This window comes from Pholcus phalangioides, unplaced genomic scaffold (assembly GCF_987345545.1).
Source record: "Pholcus phalangioides strain wild (caught in Gottingen) unplaced genomic scaffold, Ppha-v1.0 ptg000031l_1, whole genome shotgun sequence".
Lineage (NCBI taxonomy): Eukaryota > Metazoa > Arthropoda > Arachnida > Araneae > Pholcidae > Pholcus > Pholcus phalangioides.
Window position 1 is genome coordinate 129,701 of NW_028301621.1, and position 22,155 is coordinate 151,855.

At 36.9% G+C, this 22,155-nt stretch overlaps 2 protein-coding genes across 5 annotated transcripts in view; both read left to right on the plus strand.

Moving 5' to 3' along the window:
* Positions 1 to 15,972, plus strand: part of LOC149066956 (uncharacterized) — a 37,966-nt gene extending 21,994 nt beyond the window's left edge. For all 3 annotated transcript variants that reach the window (XM_089252917.1, XM_089252918.1, XM_089252919.1), the window contains exon 3: positions 15,097 to 15,972. In XM_089252917.1, coding sequence (XP_089109043.1) covers positions 15,097 to 15,583 — 487 coding nt within the window. In that variant the 3' untranslated portion in view covers positions 15,584 to 15,972. The remainder of the gene's footprint in view (positions 1 to 15,096) is intronic.
* Positions 15,973 to 18,142: 2,170 nt separating this feature from the next.
* The window catches only part of NKAIN (Sodium/potassium-transporting ATPase subunit beta-1-interacting protein), a 58,021-nt gene continuing 54,008 nt past the window's right edge, over positions 18,143 to 22,155 (plus strand). Inside the window, exon 1 of one of the 2 annotated variants that reach the window (XM_089253022.1) lies at positions 18,143 to 18,664. In XM_089253022.1, the coding sequence (XP_089109148.1) occupies positions 18,611 to 18,664 (54 nt within the window). In that variant the 5' untranslated portion in view covers positions 18,143 to 18,610. The remainder of the gene's footprint in view (positions 18,665 to 22,155) is intronic. The other variant, XM_089253021.1, reaches the window with a different exon arrangement.

The following is a 22,155-nucleotide window of genomic DNA, read 5'->3' on the forward strand; positions in this document are numbered from 1 at the left end:
AGCGAAAATTCAAAATTATCGGCAAAATGAAATAATGTTGAAGCAGACAATCGAGATCTGTCTTCTTGGAGAGAGATATCAGTAAAATTATAAGTAAGGGATGTTAGAACTACTAGAGTGAGGTAAGGAGTGGGTGTACACCAGATATCAGGTCGACCGCAGTTATTCAGAAGGGTCTTGACTGAATTTGCCCAGTTTTCCGAATCTGTGTGCCGGCAGAGTTCAAGTAAGCAAATTTTTGGTAGACTATTTTCGTCCATTTTTTGAAGCCTAAGCCAGTATGAGATAAGTTGGTTAAACATTTGAGTGGCAATGGGGCGGCGACCAAGCTCAAGTCTAACAAGATAACCAGGACAATATTTGCTCAGATTTAGTAACTTTTTCAGAAAACTCGTATGGACTCTTTCCAGCATATCAGCATAGAAGAAACCCCAAACTGGTGCAGCATAACATAGAGTAGATCGTACAAGACTATCGAATAATTTGAATGCCACACACAGCGAGGGGTTTCTGGAGCTACGCAGTAAGTCAAGTAGTTGGTTCATGGCCGCGAAAGCCTTTTTAATTATGAAATTAGCTGCTAATGAAAATTTTCCTAAAGATGAAAAAAGAAGGCCAAGGTAGACATAGCTACTGGCTATTTCGAGTTTAACGTTACCCCAAAAAAAGTTAGTATTTTTTGCGAGACGGCCAGACTTTCTAAATACAACAATTTTTGTTTTGTTTAAATTAACAGTAAGGTGGTTAGATTTAAAGTATGAGTCAAGAAGATTGATTTTTTTTTTTTTGCAACTGTATTTTTGAATCACCCAGTATTACAATATCATCTGCGTACAGGAGGATGTTGAGTTCAGTGAAGTTATTAGTTGAAATGCCATGGACATGAGGCTGACAAAAAGATTTTTCAATGTCAGCTAAAAATAGGGAAAAGAGGAGGGGGAGGCAGGTTCGCCCTGCAAAATTCCCCTGGCTACAGGGAAAGAACTTGTTAACCCATTAGTGCTTCTTACTCTTGCACGGGCATCACTGAAAAGCAGATCGTAAATTTTAATAATTTTATGGCTTACTCCTAGGTCAGAGAGCTTCCACCACAAAATGCTTCGATTAACAGAATCAAAGGCTTGACTTAGGTCAACAAAACACGCAAAAACTCTGCGAGCGGGTTTTCGAAGATGGATTTGAACAATAGAGCTAAGTGTGAAAATGTGATCAGTGCAACCCCTGTTCTTACGGAATGCGCCTTGAGATTCAGGGAGGATCCCGTTCTTTTCCGACCAATGATATAGCCTTTTGGTTAGTATAAGGGAGAAAAATTTTGAGGTGCAGTTCAAGAGGGATATTGCTCTGTAATTGCTCGGGTCCAACGGAGAGCCTTTTTCCATAATTGGTGAGATTATTATTTCGGACCAAGATCGAGGAATATCACCGCTTTCCAGAATGAAATTAAACAAATTAATGAGGAATGTATGTCCGTCAGGAGGCAAATTCGTCAAGAATTCATTGGAGATGCTATCGCTCCCTGGGGCTTTATTACGTTTCAGTAACGAAAGCACTGAAAAATATTCGGTAACTGAGATGGACGCTTCTAAAAAACTGCAAGAGTTATTAAAGTAAGGGTGGGCAAAGGAGTGGGTTAGGTTAGCTGTTGAGGGGGCAGCAAATAGATTAGAGAAATAATCGAACCAACATTGTTTAGAAATTATTGAGGGGTTAAAATATGTATTTCGTCTAAAAATGTTCAAAGCTTTCCAAAATTCTGAGGAATTAGTTGCATTTTGTATTTTATGGTGGATTTCCTGGAAATATGTGTGTTTTTTGCGGGTACATGAATCACGGAAAGATTTTTTTCAGTTGAATATATTTTGTGAAAAGTTCGGGGCAATTTCTCTGTCGGGCTTTTCTTAGAGTATATCTCACATCTCGCTTTAAAATGCGGCATTCCGAGTCAAACCAGGGAGATTTAAGATATTTACGATGTTTTTTTTTAACCCGTTGATGCATATTTGCAAGAGTTGCTGCATGAAAAACACTATTTTTGAAAAATTCAAAATTAGCATTGGAGTCGGTGATTTAGTGAGTGGATGTGTCAGCTATGCAATCTGAAAAGGTATTTTGGAAAATTTCGGTAAATTGGGGCTGCCACCGTAGCTTAGATTCAATGTTGTTGTTAGGGAAAACATGTGCAGATGACGACGAGAGGAAGTAGGCAACAATTGGAAAGTGGTCAGAGTAAAAAAATTGCTCGACCTCAAAGTTTATTATGTTATTTATTGCGAACTGTAATGGGCAAAAAATATAATCAACAATTGATTTTCCAAATGATGAAACATAGGTATAATTTCCATATTGATCCCCGGAGTATGAACTGTTTAAGATAGCTATAGCATTAGTTTCACAGAAATCAATTAGGGCATTGCCCCTTCTGTTGCGTTTACGGTCAAGAGAACCCCTACTGCTAAAATTTCCAGATGCAAGATCCGGAGGTATCCCCGCAGTGGCAGTTCAGGTCCCCACCAACCAAACACCATTGACCTCTACTGACCAGAGTGTAACAAAAATCTAAAATTTCAATAAAATTTTTCGTTTTGGAGCTCTCTGGGGGTATATAAACAGTTCCAATAATTAGATTTTGAAATAATAGAGTATCAGATAGGGAGATCTTAACAAATATTGCGAATTCAGACATCATTAGTATTTCCAAGATAGTTATTGATTTATGTATAGCAAGAATAATACCGCCAGTAGGTCTGCCGAATATGGGTTTTTTTGCCGGTGAAATAAATAAATTGAAATCACTCTATGCCCGCACCTCCAGGTCTTGGTCTGTATAAAAAGTTTCTGTTAAACCGAAAAATAAGAACTCAGAAAGATCAGAGATAAGTTTTGATGAAAGTTTCGACCGTAAGCCACAAATATTATAAAAACAACATTTTAAAGCATTATCATTATTCTGACAATCAACTAGGGGGTTAACATGATTCAAACAATTGTTTTCCAGAATTTGATTATCCTGAGGAGAGTTATTTTCGGATTGCAGCACGATTGACCGGGATCAGACATCGGTATTACTTGATGTATTTGATGGGACCTCGATGATCGAGTTATCATTCAAATCAACCGAAAAACATTTACCGTCCACAAATAGACAGTCCCGTATCAGTCTCGCCCTCTTTTTTGCCTTCAAGCTGCTATCCATGAGTGAATGAAGGTGGAATCTAATTCTCCTTGTTGTGGCACAAAAATCTTCTCTCACACGTAAACCATCGAGTGAGGTGAAGTTGGAACGGCGTACACTCTTAAAGGCACTAAACACATCATCGCGATCAATACGGCGAGCAAATTTCACTATCATAGTGACACACTGTAGATTACCAGAATCTCCATTTCGGCAGCGGAGTGGATGAGCAATGTCGATCATAGAAGATAGAATAGATGAATTAAACATCAGTTAATTGTTATGATTTAATACTTTCCTTATTGAGAATCTTCTTCCTATCCAAAGAACCTCTAACATAGTGGTGTCCGCGACAGTGACAATAGGATAAGTGTTCTTAATATGGAAATCGAATCCTTGAAAGCAGCTCGTAAAAGTCTTTGTGCGTCATTCACGAGATGCTATACGAGTATCAAAGTGGCTTTGGCAGATGATTCCAAGTAAGTAAATTATGAAGCTTCATTGAAACAATTGACTGATAAGTTTAACCGCTTGGAGACAGTGCAATCACATATTGCGGAAATATTGTTGTCAGCAGAGGATACATCAGAGTTCAAAAATAATTTTGAACTGGCAGAGGAATATTGTGCTAAATTCTTGCTGATAAGCATTATGATAGAAAAAGAATTGGAAATGCGGATTTCATTGGGAGTCAGTCAACCTCTCAGAAATGAAAGTTTAAGTTTCCAAAACTTTTGTTGAAAACATTTGGTGGTGATCCTAGAGATTACTTGGCGTTTTGGTCTCAATTCGTAAAAATTCACAAGGATGATGACATCTCAGAAGATAAATTCCAGTATTTACTGCAAGCTACTGTTCTGGAGTCAAAAGCTACATGTCTTGTACAGAGCTTTCCACCAAAGAGAATTATGAAAAAGCTATTTCGCAGTTGAAGGACAGATTTGGAAGGGACGATTTGTTGGTCCAAATATATGTCAGAGACCTTCAAATGGTCATGAGGAATGAAACTTCGGGAAGACACAAGACGGATCTTGCAGAGCTTTACGACAGCTTGGAAAGGAAGTTGATAGCATTGGAAAGTTTAGGGAAGGAAAGGTTCTGGAGACATTCGTGGAATCGTGTCTACCGGAATCTATTCTCCGAGCATGGGAAAGAAACCGCTCTATTTAAGATGCATTGGAAAATGGTAGTGTGTGCTCACTAAATAAACTGATGCAGTTTCTTCAAAGCGAAGTTAGAAGCGAAGAGATGATTGCTCTAGCTCACACAGGACTGAGTGTGCAGAAAATGTGTGTCACAGAAACAGGAACCCCAACCACCCACCATCGCTGAGTTAATTAACGCTAATTCTGATAATGGGGGTAAGCAAAATTTTACTTGCATATTTTGCATGAAAAACCATAAGTCGGCAGAGTGTCTCAAGATTAAAAAATTACACTTGGCAAACGAAAAATTATACTTGTCAAAAATTGAGCATGTTTTCGTTGTTTGAAAGTAGGACATTTATCTCAACTGTAAGAGCAAAGTTAAATGCTTAAATTGTGATAAATCCCATTTAGAGATTATTTGTCCAAATGAAGATACCAGTAATGTTAGCTTGGATTATTCTAACACTGTAGTAAACACCACTGCTTTATCCAATCACTCCTTAACAGAAAATGTCTATTTGCAAACTCTTGCAGTGAAAATTTGTTACAATGACAAATATATTAGTCAGAGCATAATTAGACTCTTGGTCTCAGCTCTCTTATATTACTCAGAGGGTCATTGATAGCTTGAAGTTGCAATGGGCATCAAAACAAACCATAGTTCACAGTTTAGGGGGAAGGAGACACTCCAAGTATGTACATGGTGTATAGTTGGGAAATAAGGAATATGCAAAACAATTTTTCGTGCATCATAGAAGCTCTATCTGAGAATAAAATATGTGGATTTATTCCTAAGTTAATGGTCTTGCCACTTTGCAAGAAATAAAGGAAAAAGGTCTTGACATATCAGATTTTCAGGTGGCAGAGTATGAAATTGATTTGTTATTGGGAACTGATGCAATTGGAGATATTGTAATGGGAAATTCTGTTAAATTGTGGTTTAACGGTAATTGAAACCAAGTTGGGTTGTACTCTAATTGGAAAGCAAAACCTTGCAGAAAATTGTTTTAGTGATAGTGACAACATTGTTACTTTCAATGAACTTGTATGTAAATGAATTGTAGAATTTTGAAACATTAGGCATTCGAGACCCTGTAGAAAAAAATGAAAGAAAATGAGAAGGTAGATAAAATTGTTGAAAATTTCAAATGTATTTTGAAAACACTTGACGATAGCAGATTAGATATGCATTTGCCGTTCAAAATTTATCCTTCGCAATTATCAAATAACAAAGATTTGATGCGTAACAGATTAATAAGTATGTGTAAATTCGCCGAGAAACATGTTAATGGAATACAATCCATTTCCCAGGAATGAAAAAAAATGAAATTTATAGAAAAGGTACCAGTAAACGAGATTGAGAATGAAAATTGCCATTATTTGCCTCATAGACCTGTTGTGAGAGCAGATAGTGAAACTATGAAAATTAGACCGGGGGGGGGGGGTGTTTGATGCATCGTCCAGAGAGAGAGAGAGAGAGAGGGTAATTATCGTTAAATGATTGTTTGTATCCTGGCCCTAACATGATTAAAATGATTAGACATTTTGGATCGGTTCAGAATTTATCCCATAGAGTTGTCTGCAGATATAGAGAAAGCATTCCTTCAGTTGAGTGTTTCTCAAAACCAGGATTATTTATGTTTCTACTTTTTTTCTAGCAGTGAAGAAATAATTTACAGACATTGTCGAGTTGTATTTGGTGTTTCTTCAAGTCCATTCCTTCTTGCTGCATCTATAAATCATCTCCTCAATGATACGCAATCAAAATTCTCAGATGTTGTGCGACAGTTGGGACATTCATTTTATGTTGATAATTGTATAACTGGAGTGAATAGCCCAGAGCAGCAAGAAAAATTCATTGAACAGGCTTCACAATTAATGTCGCGAGGCTGTTTTAATTTGAGAGGTTGGGAGAGCAACGTTCCCAATAAATTAGTATCTAAGTGTTCAGGAATCGCGTCAGTTCTGGGCATTTTGTGGAACCTGGGTAGAGACACGTTGAAGTGTAATATAAATGCTCTTGAAAATGATAAACGAAACGTAGCATATTGGTACACAAGATTTTCGATCCTATTGGTCTTTTCTGTCCTACCATAATAAAACCCAAAATTTTGTTGCAAGATACCTGGAAAATGAAATTGAACTGGGATGCTCCTTTGCTTGACCACATTGAGAAAACATTTCCAGAGTGGTCGAACGGACTTGCCTGCTTGAAAGATATTGAAATACCTAATTATATAGATATCAGAAAATTTCGAATTTCATGTTTTTGTCTCTGCCTTTAAAACTGCTTGCACAGCATGCATTTTCGTAAGATTGGAAACAACAATGGGCATTAAAGTTACGCTGCTACAAGCAAAATCGAGGGTGTCCCCCTTGAAGGAATTAACCATTCCCCGTCTAGAATTGATGGCATGTTGCATTGTAGGTGCTCATTTAGCAAGTTCCATTAGAGAAGCTTTAGATATACCTGATCTTAGAATTACTTTCTGGTGTGATTCGATGGTAGTGCTATGGTGTTAAGAACATGGAAATTGGTCGATTTTTTGTGGCCAATAGAGTTAAGGAAATTCATGAACTGACAGATCCTAGATGTTGGAGACAGTGCCTGAGTGGCATGGTGGTAAGATGCTCGTCTACCATCGTGAAGGTTGTTGTCGCGGTCCGGGGTTCGAACCCAAATGAGGATATAAATAAGATATTTTCCCAAACGAACTTGAGGCGACCACTGATAGACAGCACCTTCACTTCCAACCCATCTCACTAATGGCAGTAAATTGCAATATAGCGATATGGCCAGAGTTGGTGTTTGGTGAAGTAGTAGTAGATGTTGGAGACATATTCCAGGAGAGTTAAATCCTGCTGATCTGTTGTTATGAGGTTGTTCCCCTGCTCAATTAAAAGGCTCATTATAGTGGAAGGGGCCCTCTTTGCTGCTGGAGTCTTCCAAGATCTGGCCAGCGAATGAAATAGCTTTTCAAATGACACAAGTGGACTCAGAAAGAAGGAGGGTGAAATTGTGTAGTATCAATTTTTCAGTGAAGGAAGTTCCATGGTATTCTGTGAGATTTTCAAATTATCAATCCATTATCTGTTTTATAGCTTGGATCCTGGGTTTCATTTTCAATGTCAGGAGGGAAAATTCATCCAAATTGAGAGGAGAACTCTCTGTTGATGAAATTGAAACAGCAGAAAAAACACTGATAAGAATTGTACAGACGATACATTCCTGTCCTTCAGGATATTCCTGTTAATATATTCACAGATGAGGAAGATATCATACCACTCGAATAACTGAACTCCTAGACAAACCCTCATTCATATCGCCTATCTTATTACCTGATAAATGTCCATTTACTCGTTAGCTAATTGAATATTACCATAGAGAAAACTGCCATATCGGGACCCAAATTCTAAGTATTCTAAGAGAAAAATTCTGGATGTTCGGAGGTCGTCAGTTCATAAGAAGGGTCTTGTGAAAGATTGCATTAGATGTACACGATTTCAGGCTAAATCACTTAACAGTGATCCCGTATCACTTCCATTGGATATGGTACAGGATTCTTCAGTATTCAAAGTTATGGGTGTGGATTTGGCAGGACCCCTGTATGTTAAGAAGGGGGAAAAGACCGGGATAGTTTTGTTTACATGTGCAATATATAGAGCTGATAATGGTACCAACTTCAAGGGTTCTGACAATAGTATCAGTGCTATAGACTGGGAGAAAATAGCTAAATACTCTTTCACACAAGGTATTAGCTGGAAATTCAATCTTCCCACGGCAGCAAGGTGGGGTGGTTGGTGGGAAAAACGCAGGAGAACCTTGGGAAGAGCTGTTCTTTCTCTAGAATAGTCTCTAGCTGTCAACAGTGTTGTGTGACTGAGTCATCAATTCAAGACCCCTTACTTATGTGTCCGAAAGTACTGTAGATTTGACCCTCATAATACCTGGGATGTTTCTAAACCAAAACATGTTTTAGGATGTACAAGACATTGATGAGTAGGAAGCTACCATCCTCAGAAAGAGTCCCATACCAACAGAAAGTGTCAAATGATTTACTACAGCGGTTTCCTAAAGAATGAAGAATTCCAAAAAAAGAATGGATTGGCCTTTGGCGCTCAGCTGATTCCAGGGAGAGATAGAAAAATAAGAACTTTCATAGTGAAGTCTCAATCAGGAACATTTTGCTGCATCTAATACAAAGAATTTTTCCATTGGAAATGCACGATAATGCACCTTTTAATTTTTCTCTTGTAGTGACAAATCCTTTTCTGATCCTGATCTTCCCATGGACAACACCATGGATCTTCCAAGACCAACATCCAGATTCGGTCAGGCACTCGAAGTTCCTGAAAGATTGGTCTTGAACTAGGTTGAAGACTTCTCTGCAAAGGGGAGGATGAAGGATAAACCACCCAGAAGGGGTCTCTCTCCCTGGAATAGAATCATCCTCCTTACATAGATGAATTAAATATCAGTTAATTGTTATGATTTAATACTTTCCTTATTGAGAATCTCCTTCCTATCAAAAGAACTTCTAACAACAGTTATAATCATTGCATTATTGCGAAAATCAGCATAAATGTTATTTCTTATTAGATAAAATTATAATGTTGTAAATAAATGTCAATGGTGTAATGTTTATTTAATGCAAATTGTTCTATTTTGACTTTTCAAACTGATTTTTATTTTTAAGTGAACTTTCTATTTTGCATTCTCAATTTTGAATTTAAAAAGTTAATTTTAAATAAAGGAAAATATCTGAACAAAATGAGGCCACTATGTGACACCTACACATGATCCCCAAAGCAGAACATTTTGCATTGTTCTACAATGAGTCCTTGGCTGACTGGAAATGTTCTGCAGTAAAAATTCCCATGTAATAGTGTTTCTTTAAAAAATTCTTTCAGATTTTTCTGCAGTAGCACTGATTGTTCTGCGACATGCATAGCTGATTTTGGCATATTCTGCTTTGGGGCACATGACTAATGAAACTCTATTTCACAAACACAGATTATGCCTATATGATACGACTTTAAAACTCAAATTTTTGTTAAATTTAAATTATTGCTATTATGAGGCTAGAAGCTAAGTTTCACTGAATAAATTCAAGCTATGTATACAATGCGATCACATGGTGAACAGCAGTCAGAAAAACACTGGAAGAAGAAGGCTTATCTAAAGACTGTCTTTAACAATTTTTTTTTTTTTTCGTGTCCCACAAGTTATGCATCAATTCAAAGAATATTTTCAAACTGTGTAATCTTAGAAATCTTGACACAGATGGGGCAGCTAAATTGCTTTTGTGTTGTTTAATGTGTTAAGAGGCGCAGCCCAGCTTGATTATTAGTGTTTGATTATTACATGAGTTTAATTTCATTCTGTAGTCATATCTATTGCATTTTTCTAATTCTCCTGTGACAAATTTTTGTCCCATTCATACTCATATTTTAATAAATCTAATATTCAACCTCAAGACAGTTCAGTTTTCAAGTGCAATCCCATGGCTTGCTAACCTAGTATAACACATGCAACTCTTTACCAGGGTTTGTATAGTCCTTGAAAAAAAATTCGTTTTCAATTCTTGGAAAGTCTGAAAAATTATTGCAGTTCTTGAAAAAAAAATAATTTTCAAGTGCTTTAAATTTTTTTTTTTTTCGCCTGAATTTCTTCCATCAAGTTTTGTCCCTCTTCAACTAAATACCCCTCTAAACCATATTTCACTGCAGCGAAAATGTGTAGAGCAACAATCATAGTGATTAAGAGGCAATGTTCAAAACAGGATATATGGCCACCAGGTATTTCTATGCTTAAAAATGTTGCTTAAAACCTAGCAGTAAAACACTGCGCTTAAGATATTGCTTTAAAATATTTTAAACTATTAAATTAATGAATGTCAGTTGTGCTAATATATATATATATATATATATATATATATATATGGGCTGACATATTTCCTTGATAAAAATACAGGGAAATCACCAATTTTCACCAAAAATGATGCCAAAGGTAAGCAAAGTTGCCAATTGTTAAAATTGCCAAGAAGCACCAAATCACAAAATGAAGCACCATTGCATTGAAGCAGTAGATTTAAATGAATTTCATGAGATAAAAAACATTAACATGATAATATTTAAAAAGTCATAATTATATTATAATTCATAGTATTGAGGAAATAAAATTTTAATACCTAATTTCAGTAAAGAATAAGAATTTCAATAGGCTTTGTTGAAAATATGTGGAGAATAATAGGAAATTTTCATGAAAAGTTGGGATGACCAAAATTACATGAAAATATGGGAATGTCCCAGGAAATACAGGCCATATATAAGTCGCCGTAGAATTATAATTACTTGCATTCTAAACTACAATGACTTTTTTCTAAAAGTAAGACCTTTAGAACTTGACATTTTCTACAAGTTAAAATGAGAATTATAATTGTTTTTAAATATTATATCTCTAATAAAAATTAGCATTTAAAACTCAATTAAAAATGAGTAAATGTTGAACATAAATTAAAATCTGAGTAATTTCTTTTTTTTTTTAAATCACGATCTTTATCTACTGTGATATAAATGTCCTTGAATTTCAAAATTTTTCCTGGAAAAGTGCTTGAACAGTCCTTGAATTTTTTTACTTTCAAAGAGTATGAACCATGTATACTCTCAAAATTATATTTAATGTAGTTAATAATATAATTTATACCAGGTGTACAAGTATGAAATGCGGATTTAAAAAAAAACCATGTTTTTTAAATTAGGAAGAATGATAAAAAGTGCTTTATTCAACGTATACTCCATTGCTTGTTATACATTTTTCCCATCTTTCGGGCAATTTGTGAATACCACGGCAGTAAAAATCTTCCCCTTTTGCTGCAAACCATTCATCGAGCCATTTTTTCACATCTTCGTACGAACCAAAGCGCTGCTCAGCAAGTGCATAACCCATCAATGCAAACAAGTGGTAATCCGAAGGAGCCAAGTCTGGTGAGTAAGCCACATGGGGTAGAACTTCTCAGCTGAGTGCTTCCAACGTGCCGCGAACTGCTTTTGCCGTATGTGATAGAACATTGCACATTGAACATTGTCATGGAGCATTGTGAATGGAAACAGCTTGTTGACTAACGTCCAATTGCTCTGCGAGTTGTTTTTGTGTTTGCATATCCTCTTCGTCCAACAATGCTTGCAATTCCACATCTTCGTATTTTTTTGCAGATTTTCCATGTTCCTTGTCTGCAACATTGAAGTCACCACTTTTGAAACGGCGAAACCATCGTTCACACGTATCTTGCGATGGAGCATGTTCACCATAAGTTTCTTGAAGTAATCGGTATGATTCAGCAGCAGTTTTTTTCAAATGAAAACAAATTGGTTAATGCTGTCTGCGAATGCTCTTTGTTTGGTATAAATTTCGACATATTGAACACAACACTATGCACACACTTTTTCAATTTATCACTCGTGCACGTCCGACACTTGTTAATGACACAAAAAATGGCTCAATGTCAAATCTTTATAGCACAAACTGCATTGGTGCACCATCTGTTGTCTGAAATCGGCATTTCATACTTGTGCACCTGGTATAGTGTGAAGCTTATTTGATTATAGAAGTTATTTCATCAAATTGTAAAGTTTCTTATAGTTATGAATAGGAGATTTTGGACAGTTTAGAATAGTTTTGGACAGTACTGTAAAAACCACACTATTTACCGTGGTTTTTACCATACTGTCAAAAACCTTGCCAACCCTGGTTTCAATATTTTTTTCAAAGGCCACAGCAGGCAAAATGCCCAACAAGGTGGCTGGAAAAAAATGTCCATGAAAAATATGGACGTTAAATATATTTCTAAACTATATCAAGAATACAGCAACTCAGTGAGAGCAATAAAAAACTAATAATTATGATAACGTTTTGATTATATCCCCCTTAACACCTGCACATTTTCCAAACAGTCTTTCTTAAAAACTTGAGCCCTGTGTGGCATCAAGAGCATGCAGGACTCTTCTCTGCACCCCTTTGACTAAGTCAATGTTCTTCTAAGTATGGTCTCCAAAACCTAACAGCATAGTCCAATCCAGGATGAACTAAGTCCCGTAAAATTGAAAATATCACTTCGGGCAAATGCAAGAACTTTTTGAGAATGAAACTGAGCATTCTGTACTCTTTTTTGACCTCTGCTGAGCAATGTTCAGAAACCTAAGCCGCTCAGTGATGAGGATTCCCAAGTCGGTGATCCTAGTTGCATCCGGGATTGACACCACCATTAAACTCTTAAGTTAAACATGGGTTGTTCGAACCAAAATGAGACATTCGAAAAAGTGAGATATAGCATGAAAGTTTGTACCAAAGAGACATGACGGTTTCATTGGGGGATGTTGGATAATAAATGAAATAAAGTGTTTTTTCTTTTGAGTCTAGAACCCAGTTATTTTGTCCCCGAATCATAGTAGATGTACAGCTGAGGACCTACGACCGATAAGAAGACGATGGGGGAAAGTTTACTGGGACCAAGGACGCTTCTTTAAGGGAATCCACTTTTAATACAGGGTAATCAGCGAATAAGCCCTTATTTAAAAATTAAATATCTCTACAACAAAGATCAATTGAATTATGCGGTAAACGGTACGTTTATTAGCAAAACTGTAAGAATGTTGTACGGAAATTTCGAAAATTTAGTTTTTCTTTTAATTTTTTAAAATTTAAAAAAAAAACCAAAAAACTGGAGATTTTGGGGTTCCAAAAATCCTCATTTGTGTGAAGAGAAACCACTGCATTCGCCTAAAGTTACTGCACGGGCTGCGGTATGCGGCATGTGTGCTGACAAATTGTTCCAAAATTGTAACGTAACGTTCAGAAGTAATCGTTTCTCGCACGAAGAAGGGGCCGATAATGCCTCTGCAGCATACCGCAGCCCATGAAGTAATTTTAGGCGAACGCAGTGGTTTCTCTTCACACAAATGAGGATTTTCGGAACCCCAAAATCTCCAGTTTTTTTTTGTTGTATTTTTTTTTTAATTTTAAAAAATTTTAAAAAAAACTAAATTTTTGAAATTTCTGTACAACATTCTTACAGTTTTGCTAATAAACGTACCGTTTACCGCATAATTCTATTGATCTTTGTTGTAGAGATATTTAATTTTGAAATAAGGGCTTATTCGCTGATCACCCTGTACCTATCCAATAAGAAAATTCCCTCTGTTCACTATAACCGTTGTAACCTATCTTGCAAACATGATTCTATCCAATTCAACAGGTTGCCCCAACCCCACGTAGATGCTTTAAGAGAGTATGTATATGAACCTGATTGAATGCCTTCTGGAAAAAAGATAAACAACTCTGCTTTAGAAAGGAGGTCCTTACATCCATTATTGATGTACCTAAAAAAATGATTTTGGGTAAGAGCCAATGTTATCTGCTAACCTAGATTCAATTTTCTTTTTATTATCTCTTATTGCTTTCAACATCTTTTTTTTTCAGTAAGTGATGACAAGTTACTGCTTCCACTTTTGCGAGACTTTTTAAGGGGAGATCAGCTCGCATTCGTGCCTTGAAGTTGGGACCTACAGAAAACTAACTTCATTCGAACCCCACAGTGGTGGTCGGCTGAAGTTGGTTTTCTGTGGTTCCCAACTTCAGGGCACGAATGCGAGCCGATCTCCCCGTTAAAAAGTCTCGCCACCGAGAGCAACAGGCCTACAACGTTACAAATATTCAACCATTACACTTCACTCACAATTTGAAGTATAGATGGCGGCACTGAAATATCATACACCACACTGGCTACACACTCAGATTGTTAGGTGCACTCACACTTTGTTCCAGACTCTGCCACGAAGCTGGGCTGGAAGAGATCTCGGCAACGGGATAAGTCTGGTGGCAGAGACCCTGGCGTTCATTCATTCATTCGCTTCCACTTTTGTAATCTCTGATGCCTTTCTCTTTTCAAAGTAAAGATTGTGTTATCTGTGAACCAAAGGGGATGCAATGAACAAACCTGCTTTTTACAAAGAAAGGGTATGACATTATGCAAAACAGAGGAGAGTTTTGTTCTGAATTCTTTCCACTGGCTTACCACACCCACTTATACTAACTCGTCTTTGAAAATTACTGCTTATCTTTTCCTCAAAAGTTCAAAGTTGGTTCTTCAAAAACAAGAAACCATTCTTTTATTGTTAGGTTTATTCACAAAGAAGCTACAAGAAAAGCTAACAACCTGATGATCACTAGAAAAAAAGTTGTTTCTGTTCAAAACATGTTCAACAAGATCCTTGGAACTAGTAATAATCAAATCCAAAGTAGAAGTACTTCTAGATCTGATACCTGCTTATACAAGAAATTATCTAGCACCAATTTAAGAAACTCTCTCATATCGATCTCTAGCCAGTAGGCTTTGCCAATGGATACCTGGATAATTAAAATCCCCTAATATTACTAACCTCTTATGTTTACAGATGTTCAAAATTTCTTCATGAAGCTTGGAGATATAGATTGAACCTTATTCTGTGGGTTATAGCAAACTCCTACAATAAGCGTATGATGCTTTTTGTTTTCAAGTTAACTGTCTCGAGACCAGTCGGTCGCATGAACCAGCTCATTATTATATTTAAAATGTTTAATATTCCTGTGAAATAAATTGTATTAAATTTCAACTTCTAAGTACGCTATCAAAATATGCGTCACAACCAACTGGGGCGGGGGAAACGACCCTGTCAAAAAATAATAATAGTAGATGTGTGGTAATTTCTGATGTATTTATATTTTTAACTTTTTAGGTATTGCACAAGCTCTGGTGATCAGGCAACGATCAGAGAAGATGACAGTCACACACCAACAAAAGCAACTGAATTCAACGAGGAGCCCCTGTCTGTAAAGCCGTCAGAAAATTTCAAGCTATTGCAAACTAAATCAAAATCAAAGCATGTAAAAGTGATCAAGAAGACTTCTAGACTTTCGAAAAAGCCACAGTATCACCATGCACAAAAGACTCCACCAGTATATAAAAATTTTCCATCGGGTTCTGGTGCATCATGCTGCAGGGAAGTCATTGGCATTCTCGATGCTCATCATAGTTCATATGGCTACCTTGATAACAGAAGTATCTTACAGCATTCAGAACATTTATGTCCAGAAATTGACTACACCAGTGTGCCAGAACCCAGTGTGGATGACACAACTGTGAATGAACTGGCTGGGTATTTTGAGACATTGGTTCACATACCCAAAAAGATGTCTCAAATGGCAGAGATGATGTACACTTGAAATGTCTTCCCTCTCTTATTTCATGCCATGCCTTGCTGTGAGAGCATGATGCTAAATGGAAGATTCTGTCTTGTCTGTAAACAATGATTTTTATTATTATTGATTTTTTTTTTTTTTTTTTGATATACTAAAAACAAGTTTATAGCTGTAATAAAGTAGAAAAATAATTAGTTTCCACTGTGAACGACTATTTCTATTCAAGACTGAGAATTGGTCACATCCATTCTATATACAGAAATTTATTACCTTAATTTCTATTGGCATACTCATATAGGTAGAATGAGCAATTTAGCTTAATCTGTAAAAAATCAGTTACTGTGGTAAACAAGCTGCATAAAAAAAGTTAGTTGATGGTTATGGAAATTAAAATTCTTTTTTTTTTCCTTCAAGAGTTTGAGTGCATAACTGATTAAAAATACATAAGACATCTTCGATTGTGAATTCCATTTGATATTGAACCTAACATACTATTTTTTCACAGCTATAAAAATGCATATTTTTTTTTAGTGATAGACCCCCTGATTTAATTTTTTTTTTCATGTATCAATTGCCACATTGACATAGGAAAGCATGTAAATCACAAAAAAAAAAAAAAAAAAATTCATTTCATTGGTAAGATAGTAAGAACCCTTGCCAGTGGAATAGAAAAAGTAATTCTCGAGAAGAAATATTTTAGTTTCTACAGCTCTCCAAAGATGGTGGTAGTAATACCTATTTATGGTTGTGACTTGACTTGTAAAATTTGATTTTTGTGACACATGTTTTCGCATGTCAATGCAACAATTTTTATGCATGTGCATTTGCTATCTCTTATCCTGATTTAACACATAAAGTTCTGTCCCATCAGGATTTGTTGAGATTGTTGTAACTGTGTTATGATACTGCTTTTGGTATACAGCATCTTAACATTGTCTTGTCTTGCAGCAATTGCCTTTTGGCAGGGGGGGGGGGAGATTGTGTTTGTGGGATCATATTAAAGCAATAACTAGTTTGACGGGATGATTCCCTCAATCGAATGATCACTGATGTGGGAAGCTCCACAAAGTGGTTGAGGGGTTTGAAAGTAGATACACTGGCCATCAAGCTATCAGAATCTCCTACAAGTTGATCAATTGTAGTGGCAGAACTTATGTTTGTTTCTATATGGAGGAGTGCAACAAAAAATGTTATTAAGCTGAAAGTTTGAATGAGCTAAAGTTGTTTCGCCCCAGACTTTTTGGTTGTGTGGGCATCGTGCTTAATAATCAATTGTGAGGACCATTGACGACACAGTGATGGTTGGCTGAAGTTGACATTCTGTGGTTTTCCAACTTTGAGGTGCAAATGCAAGTTAGCCTCCCATTTGAAAAACACTCTCTCCACAGAGGGCAGGCAGATCTACAACATGACGCTCGCATAACTTGAAAATTCAAGCATTCATCATCTTTACTTCAAAATATGGCAGCACCAGCAGAACACATCGGAAACGAGCATAATTCTGGCAACATAATGTTTGAGGTCAAGTATACTCGGAACACCCAATTCGTAAGAAATTTTGCAGAGGAATGTATACAAGATGCATGTATGGTCAAGTAGTAGTAGTAGCAGCAGCTTTTGTGTGATTTAGAAACTGATCTAGTTTTGGATAGTAATTCCATATGACGGAACCCACATGTAATGTATCAAAAATCATGTATATCAGGGTATTTGCTGCCAAATCATGACTAAATGTTTTATTCAGTAAGGAAGTATCAAATTTGCTGACTAGTGAGCGTCCAATATATGTCTCATTTTGCTAGCCTTTTCACCCATTTGTTTTTTCTAGTCAATTAGCTGAATTGGTGCAATTCAGTAGGGAAAGCCAATCGGGAGGAACTCTTCCGTTGCTAAGTTGTGGTAAGTGACCATTCATGATGAATTAACCCCCGTTCACATGAGAAATATAATTTCCACTAATGACTGCTCTCCATTTATTTCCTTACGAAGGAAAGTCGGCAATCGGATACTAGAACTCCCAATGCTACCGCAATATTTGCATATGTGAACGGAACTTTAATTTTGCTGTCGTTCCTGCACTACTGTGACTTTCTGAATCTTTTTATTGTTGAGTTTGAGGATTTCTGGGCTACAACATGCTTAGCAAGCCGCCCTCCCCAGAGGTGCACTAGGGACCCGGAGGGGGCAAATTTTAGTAATTGGTTGTCGAGAATATTGAACCTCCAGCCAACGTTAGCGTTGCCGTCCGCGGCTGGAGGATTAAATTGGAGCAGCCTTCATGCGGTAAACCTTGATCACCATTGAGAAGGCTAGCTCGCCTTGTCAATGGTGATCGATTGAAGGAACAGTTTACAAGGCTGCTTGAATCCGGATAACTTAAACGACAGCGGCAATGATGTCCCGTATTTGAAGAGACATTATGGTCTGTTATTGAATCAGTTGCAAAAATGAAGGCTTTGTAATGTGATCTTAACACTCCATTTGTTTTTGCTTCCGCTTTTTTAAAAGAGCACGGAAGAAAACGTAAAATTCTCTAAATGTGTTTTTTTTTTCCATAAATATTTTCATCAAAGGAAAAACTCCGTTGTAGCGCGGTACGTATGGTACACCTGTTTTGTTTTCAAGAATCGATACTCTACTGTTGTGTCCCCTTCCCCCAGCCGCATTCTTCTCTTTAAGATTGATATAAAATACCAAAAAAAAAAAAAAAAACAAAACCGGATGTTTCATTTAAATTCCTTTGCGATGCATAAGAAGAGATTGGCGATTTCCTTTAATATTAATTTTTACAATTTCATTTCCTAACCCATGAGCTGCGGTTAATGTTATTAAAAGGAAGTGGTTACGCGGTTCATTGTTTTTTTCCCTTTCTCTAGCGGAAATGGCCTTTAATTTGTTAAAGGCCGGAAGATCTCACGATGACCAAATGTCACCATCAACAATTACTATCGCGAGAGCTTGATTGTTATCTTAATTTTAGATTACTCCACAACAATCGATGCCATATTGTTTGTATTTGCCGATTATTGTGATATATGATTCCCTCATACCATGACCTGTTGCTCGGCGCGATGCATTCTCCTGGCCACTTGTGTCATGCAAATGGTGAGTTTAATCCGCTATATTACTTAACACAAATATTGTAAAGCTTACAGTTAGTTATTGGCACTATATTGTACACTAGTCTTTGTTGCCTTGCATATGACATCCCACAATTTAACAGATGCATTTACATAAATTGACATATTCTGTTACTCTTTGTTTAGTGTATCAATAACTATTCATACCGTGAAACCTTGCTAAAACGATTCGCTACGCGATACATCTCTTTACAACGATATTTTTTTCAAAATTTGTTTGGAATTGCCAGTAGTATAATGTTAAACTCCTGTCGATACAACAATATTCTTTACTGTGATAAATCCCTCTAAAACGATATTTTTTGACGAGATAAAGGTTTTTTCATATTCAATCTTTAACATACAAAAGCATTTTGAGAATAAGAAAAGTTTATTATCGATCACAATTCACAAATTGAGATATTTGTACTTTTCATCAATGTTCATTTCAGGTTTAGAGTCTTAATGAGTGAGCATGCATGGGTAAATTCCCAATATGCAATTTGTCAAGTAAGTTTTAGACTGTATCAAAACATGAAACAGATGTGTAGATAGTGCGAAATTGGGTCCAGCAATTAAAAAAGTTGCCAGAAAGGGGTATACCGCGTGGGAATTGACTCGTGCATGATCCTGATGTGTTTCATCAGCAGTTGCTCTTCACCAATTTCAAACAATGCAGAGTTAAAATACAGCAAATTGTTGCAGTGAGTGTAAATTTACTGTTAGTAAATATATTTTTCATTTAGTTTTGATCAGAATTCTGCCTCTATCCAAGGTCTGATATTACTGAAGCATGTAAAAGTAATGAGCAGTTGCAACAATTCAATAGTAGTATGGTATCTTAAGAGCCCTGCGTAAAGTCCTGTTCTCCTAGAGGCATGTTTTTTTTTGCCGTGTACAATGTGAGTCATCCAGCATGTCCTTCACTCACCAATAAGACCTGTTTACACGTGGTAAGTGATATAGTGGTTAATTTAATTTTAAGTTGTGGAGTACTTTAAAATGCATGTGGATGTTAAGGGCTGTTTACACTACCTTAAATTGGCAAGTGATTTATTCGAGAATAAATAAACCGGATTTTATTTTTTTGGTCAAGTAGACCTATACACATGCGCCAGTCAGCCTCCTATAAAGATTATCCAATGAGCTTTTACTAAATCCGCTTAATGTGTGGACACTTTTGAAAACTTGCCAACTCAAAATTTAATTAACTATTAAATCACAGCCTGTGTAATTGGGATTTATAGGAAAAGCAGTATGACAATTTTCCTACAGAGTGCAAGACTTATAGTAGTGCCAGGGAAGGCTTAAGTGAGGTCGTAAGGGGCGGTAGCCTAAGCTTGAAAGGACCTGGGTTCGATTTCCTGCAGGGGCAGTTGAATTTTCTCTTTCCAAAATATATCTTCGCAACATCCAGTTGTTAAAACCTTCGCCTAAGCTTTTGTTCGAAAACATAAATTTAAGCAATAAAAGGTCACAATACCAAACGCTGTCACTCTTTATTTTGCCATACCTTGACAATGAAAATGTTGAGAAAACTACAGGAAATAGGCAGGGCCTGGGGTTATAATACCAGGAACAGGAATGGACTATATCACATGGGGCAAGTGTGCATTTTGATTCCCCCACCCAGAGGGGAATTTATGGTTTTGTTGGCCTTATGGTCTAGCAATAGACCATATCATTCTAGCATGAGGCCCACTCGTTCCTCCAATTGCCTGCTCAGCACTATAACCCAATTTTCCCTCTATAAATATACCCGTGTCTCCAAGTTACTGTTTTGATCACTCACATGCTTGCGTACTGTTTTAGTCACTCCTGTGATCACTGACTCTCTAGGTCTGTCTTTTCGTTGCTCACTTACCTAGTCCCCTTATTCTTTGCTGAGGCGGATTCACAGTTCACAACCTGTGGACTACAAATGGGTTGGGTGCGTGTTAAGACCCCTGCACGAATATATGCCACTGCTCCCACTTAGTAATTTTATGGGAACGGTCAAATAAAGCAAAGAAAGAATTAGGGTTCTCACTTATCCAGAACCTGGAGCACCAGAAACTTTTTGTAGTGTTAAACCCACAAAGTTTCCACCCTGGGAACCTTGAAATGGGCATTTGGCATTAAGAAGGTTTAACTATATTTAAAAAAATTCAATCCTAAGAGGAAGGAAAATATAGTTCATTAATAACAGCTGCAATATGGAAAAAGTTATCTGGCATAATTAAAAATGGTGAATTAATTCAGGACCAAAAAACTGGAGAATTTCTTTTAAAGCATGGTCAATTGCATTTTGCAACCTGAATGTGGCATACAGTTTTGGGCAGGTGGAAAAATCAGGTTTATCTCTCATTCTCTTCGGCTAAAGCCCTTTCGGCCTCCCACCACATGTAGAATTGCCAACTGCTACAGAATAAGCAATTTTTTAGAAACTATGATAGTTGTGGAGGGCTTGGATCTTATAGCCATTACAGAATCTTGGGCAAACGATGGGGATGAATCTTTCTTACACATCTCAGGATACGATACTATTTTTGAGAAATAGATCTGATAGGAAAGGGGGTGGAGTGTTGATATACGTGAAATCCTGTTTGAAGGCTAAAGAGTGTAATGTGCAGAGAAGTGATATTGAAACCATATGGGTTGAACTTCAGAACAAAAGACATCATAAACTTATTGTTGGGGTTTGTTACAATCCACAGAATAGGGATCAAAACTGCATCGCCAAATTGCATGATGAAATTTCCTACATGTGTAAGCGAAAGAGGGTTCTCATATTAGGGGATTTCAATTACCCAGGTATGGATTGGGAGAACCTTTCATCTGGAAATCAGTATGAAAGAGACTTTCTTAAGTTGGTGCTCTGAAAATTTTTTGTATCAGCATGTATCAGAAGCCACTAGGGGTACTGCTATTTTCAATTTAGTTCTTACTACTTCTGAGGATCTAGTTGAACATGTTTCGATGGGGGAAGAGTTTTCTTCCAGTGATCATCGTATCGTCAGATTTCACTGTAACTTTTCCTCGGGTAAGGTTGATAACAAAAGACTGGTTCCTTGTTTTCAGAAAACTAACTTTGATGTTTTGAGAAGAAGGTTAGCAGAAGTTTTCAAAGACCGGTTGGAATCAATAGGGGTGGTAAGTCAATGGGAAGAATTTAGTACGAAGCTGTCCTCTGTTTTGCACGACGTCATACCCTTTGTTCGAAAAAAGCGTGTTTGTACATCACATCTTCTATGGTTCACGGATAGCGTGCGGAACCTTTATCTTCAAAAGAAAAGAGCATTCAGAGAGTATGAAAGTGGTCGAGGTGACCTATCATTGCTTACTGATAAAAGAAGACTGTTGAAGAAAGCGATAAGGGATAGTAAAAAGGAAGTTGAATCTAGGTTGGCAGATAACATTGGCTCTGACCCAAAACCATTTTTTCGATACGTCAATAATGGATGTAAGGGGACAGTTGGCCCCCCTCTCGATAGGAGG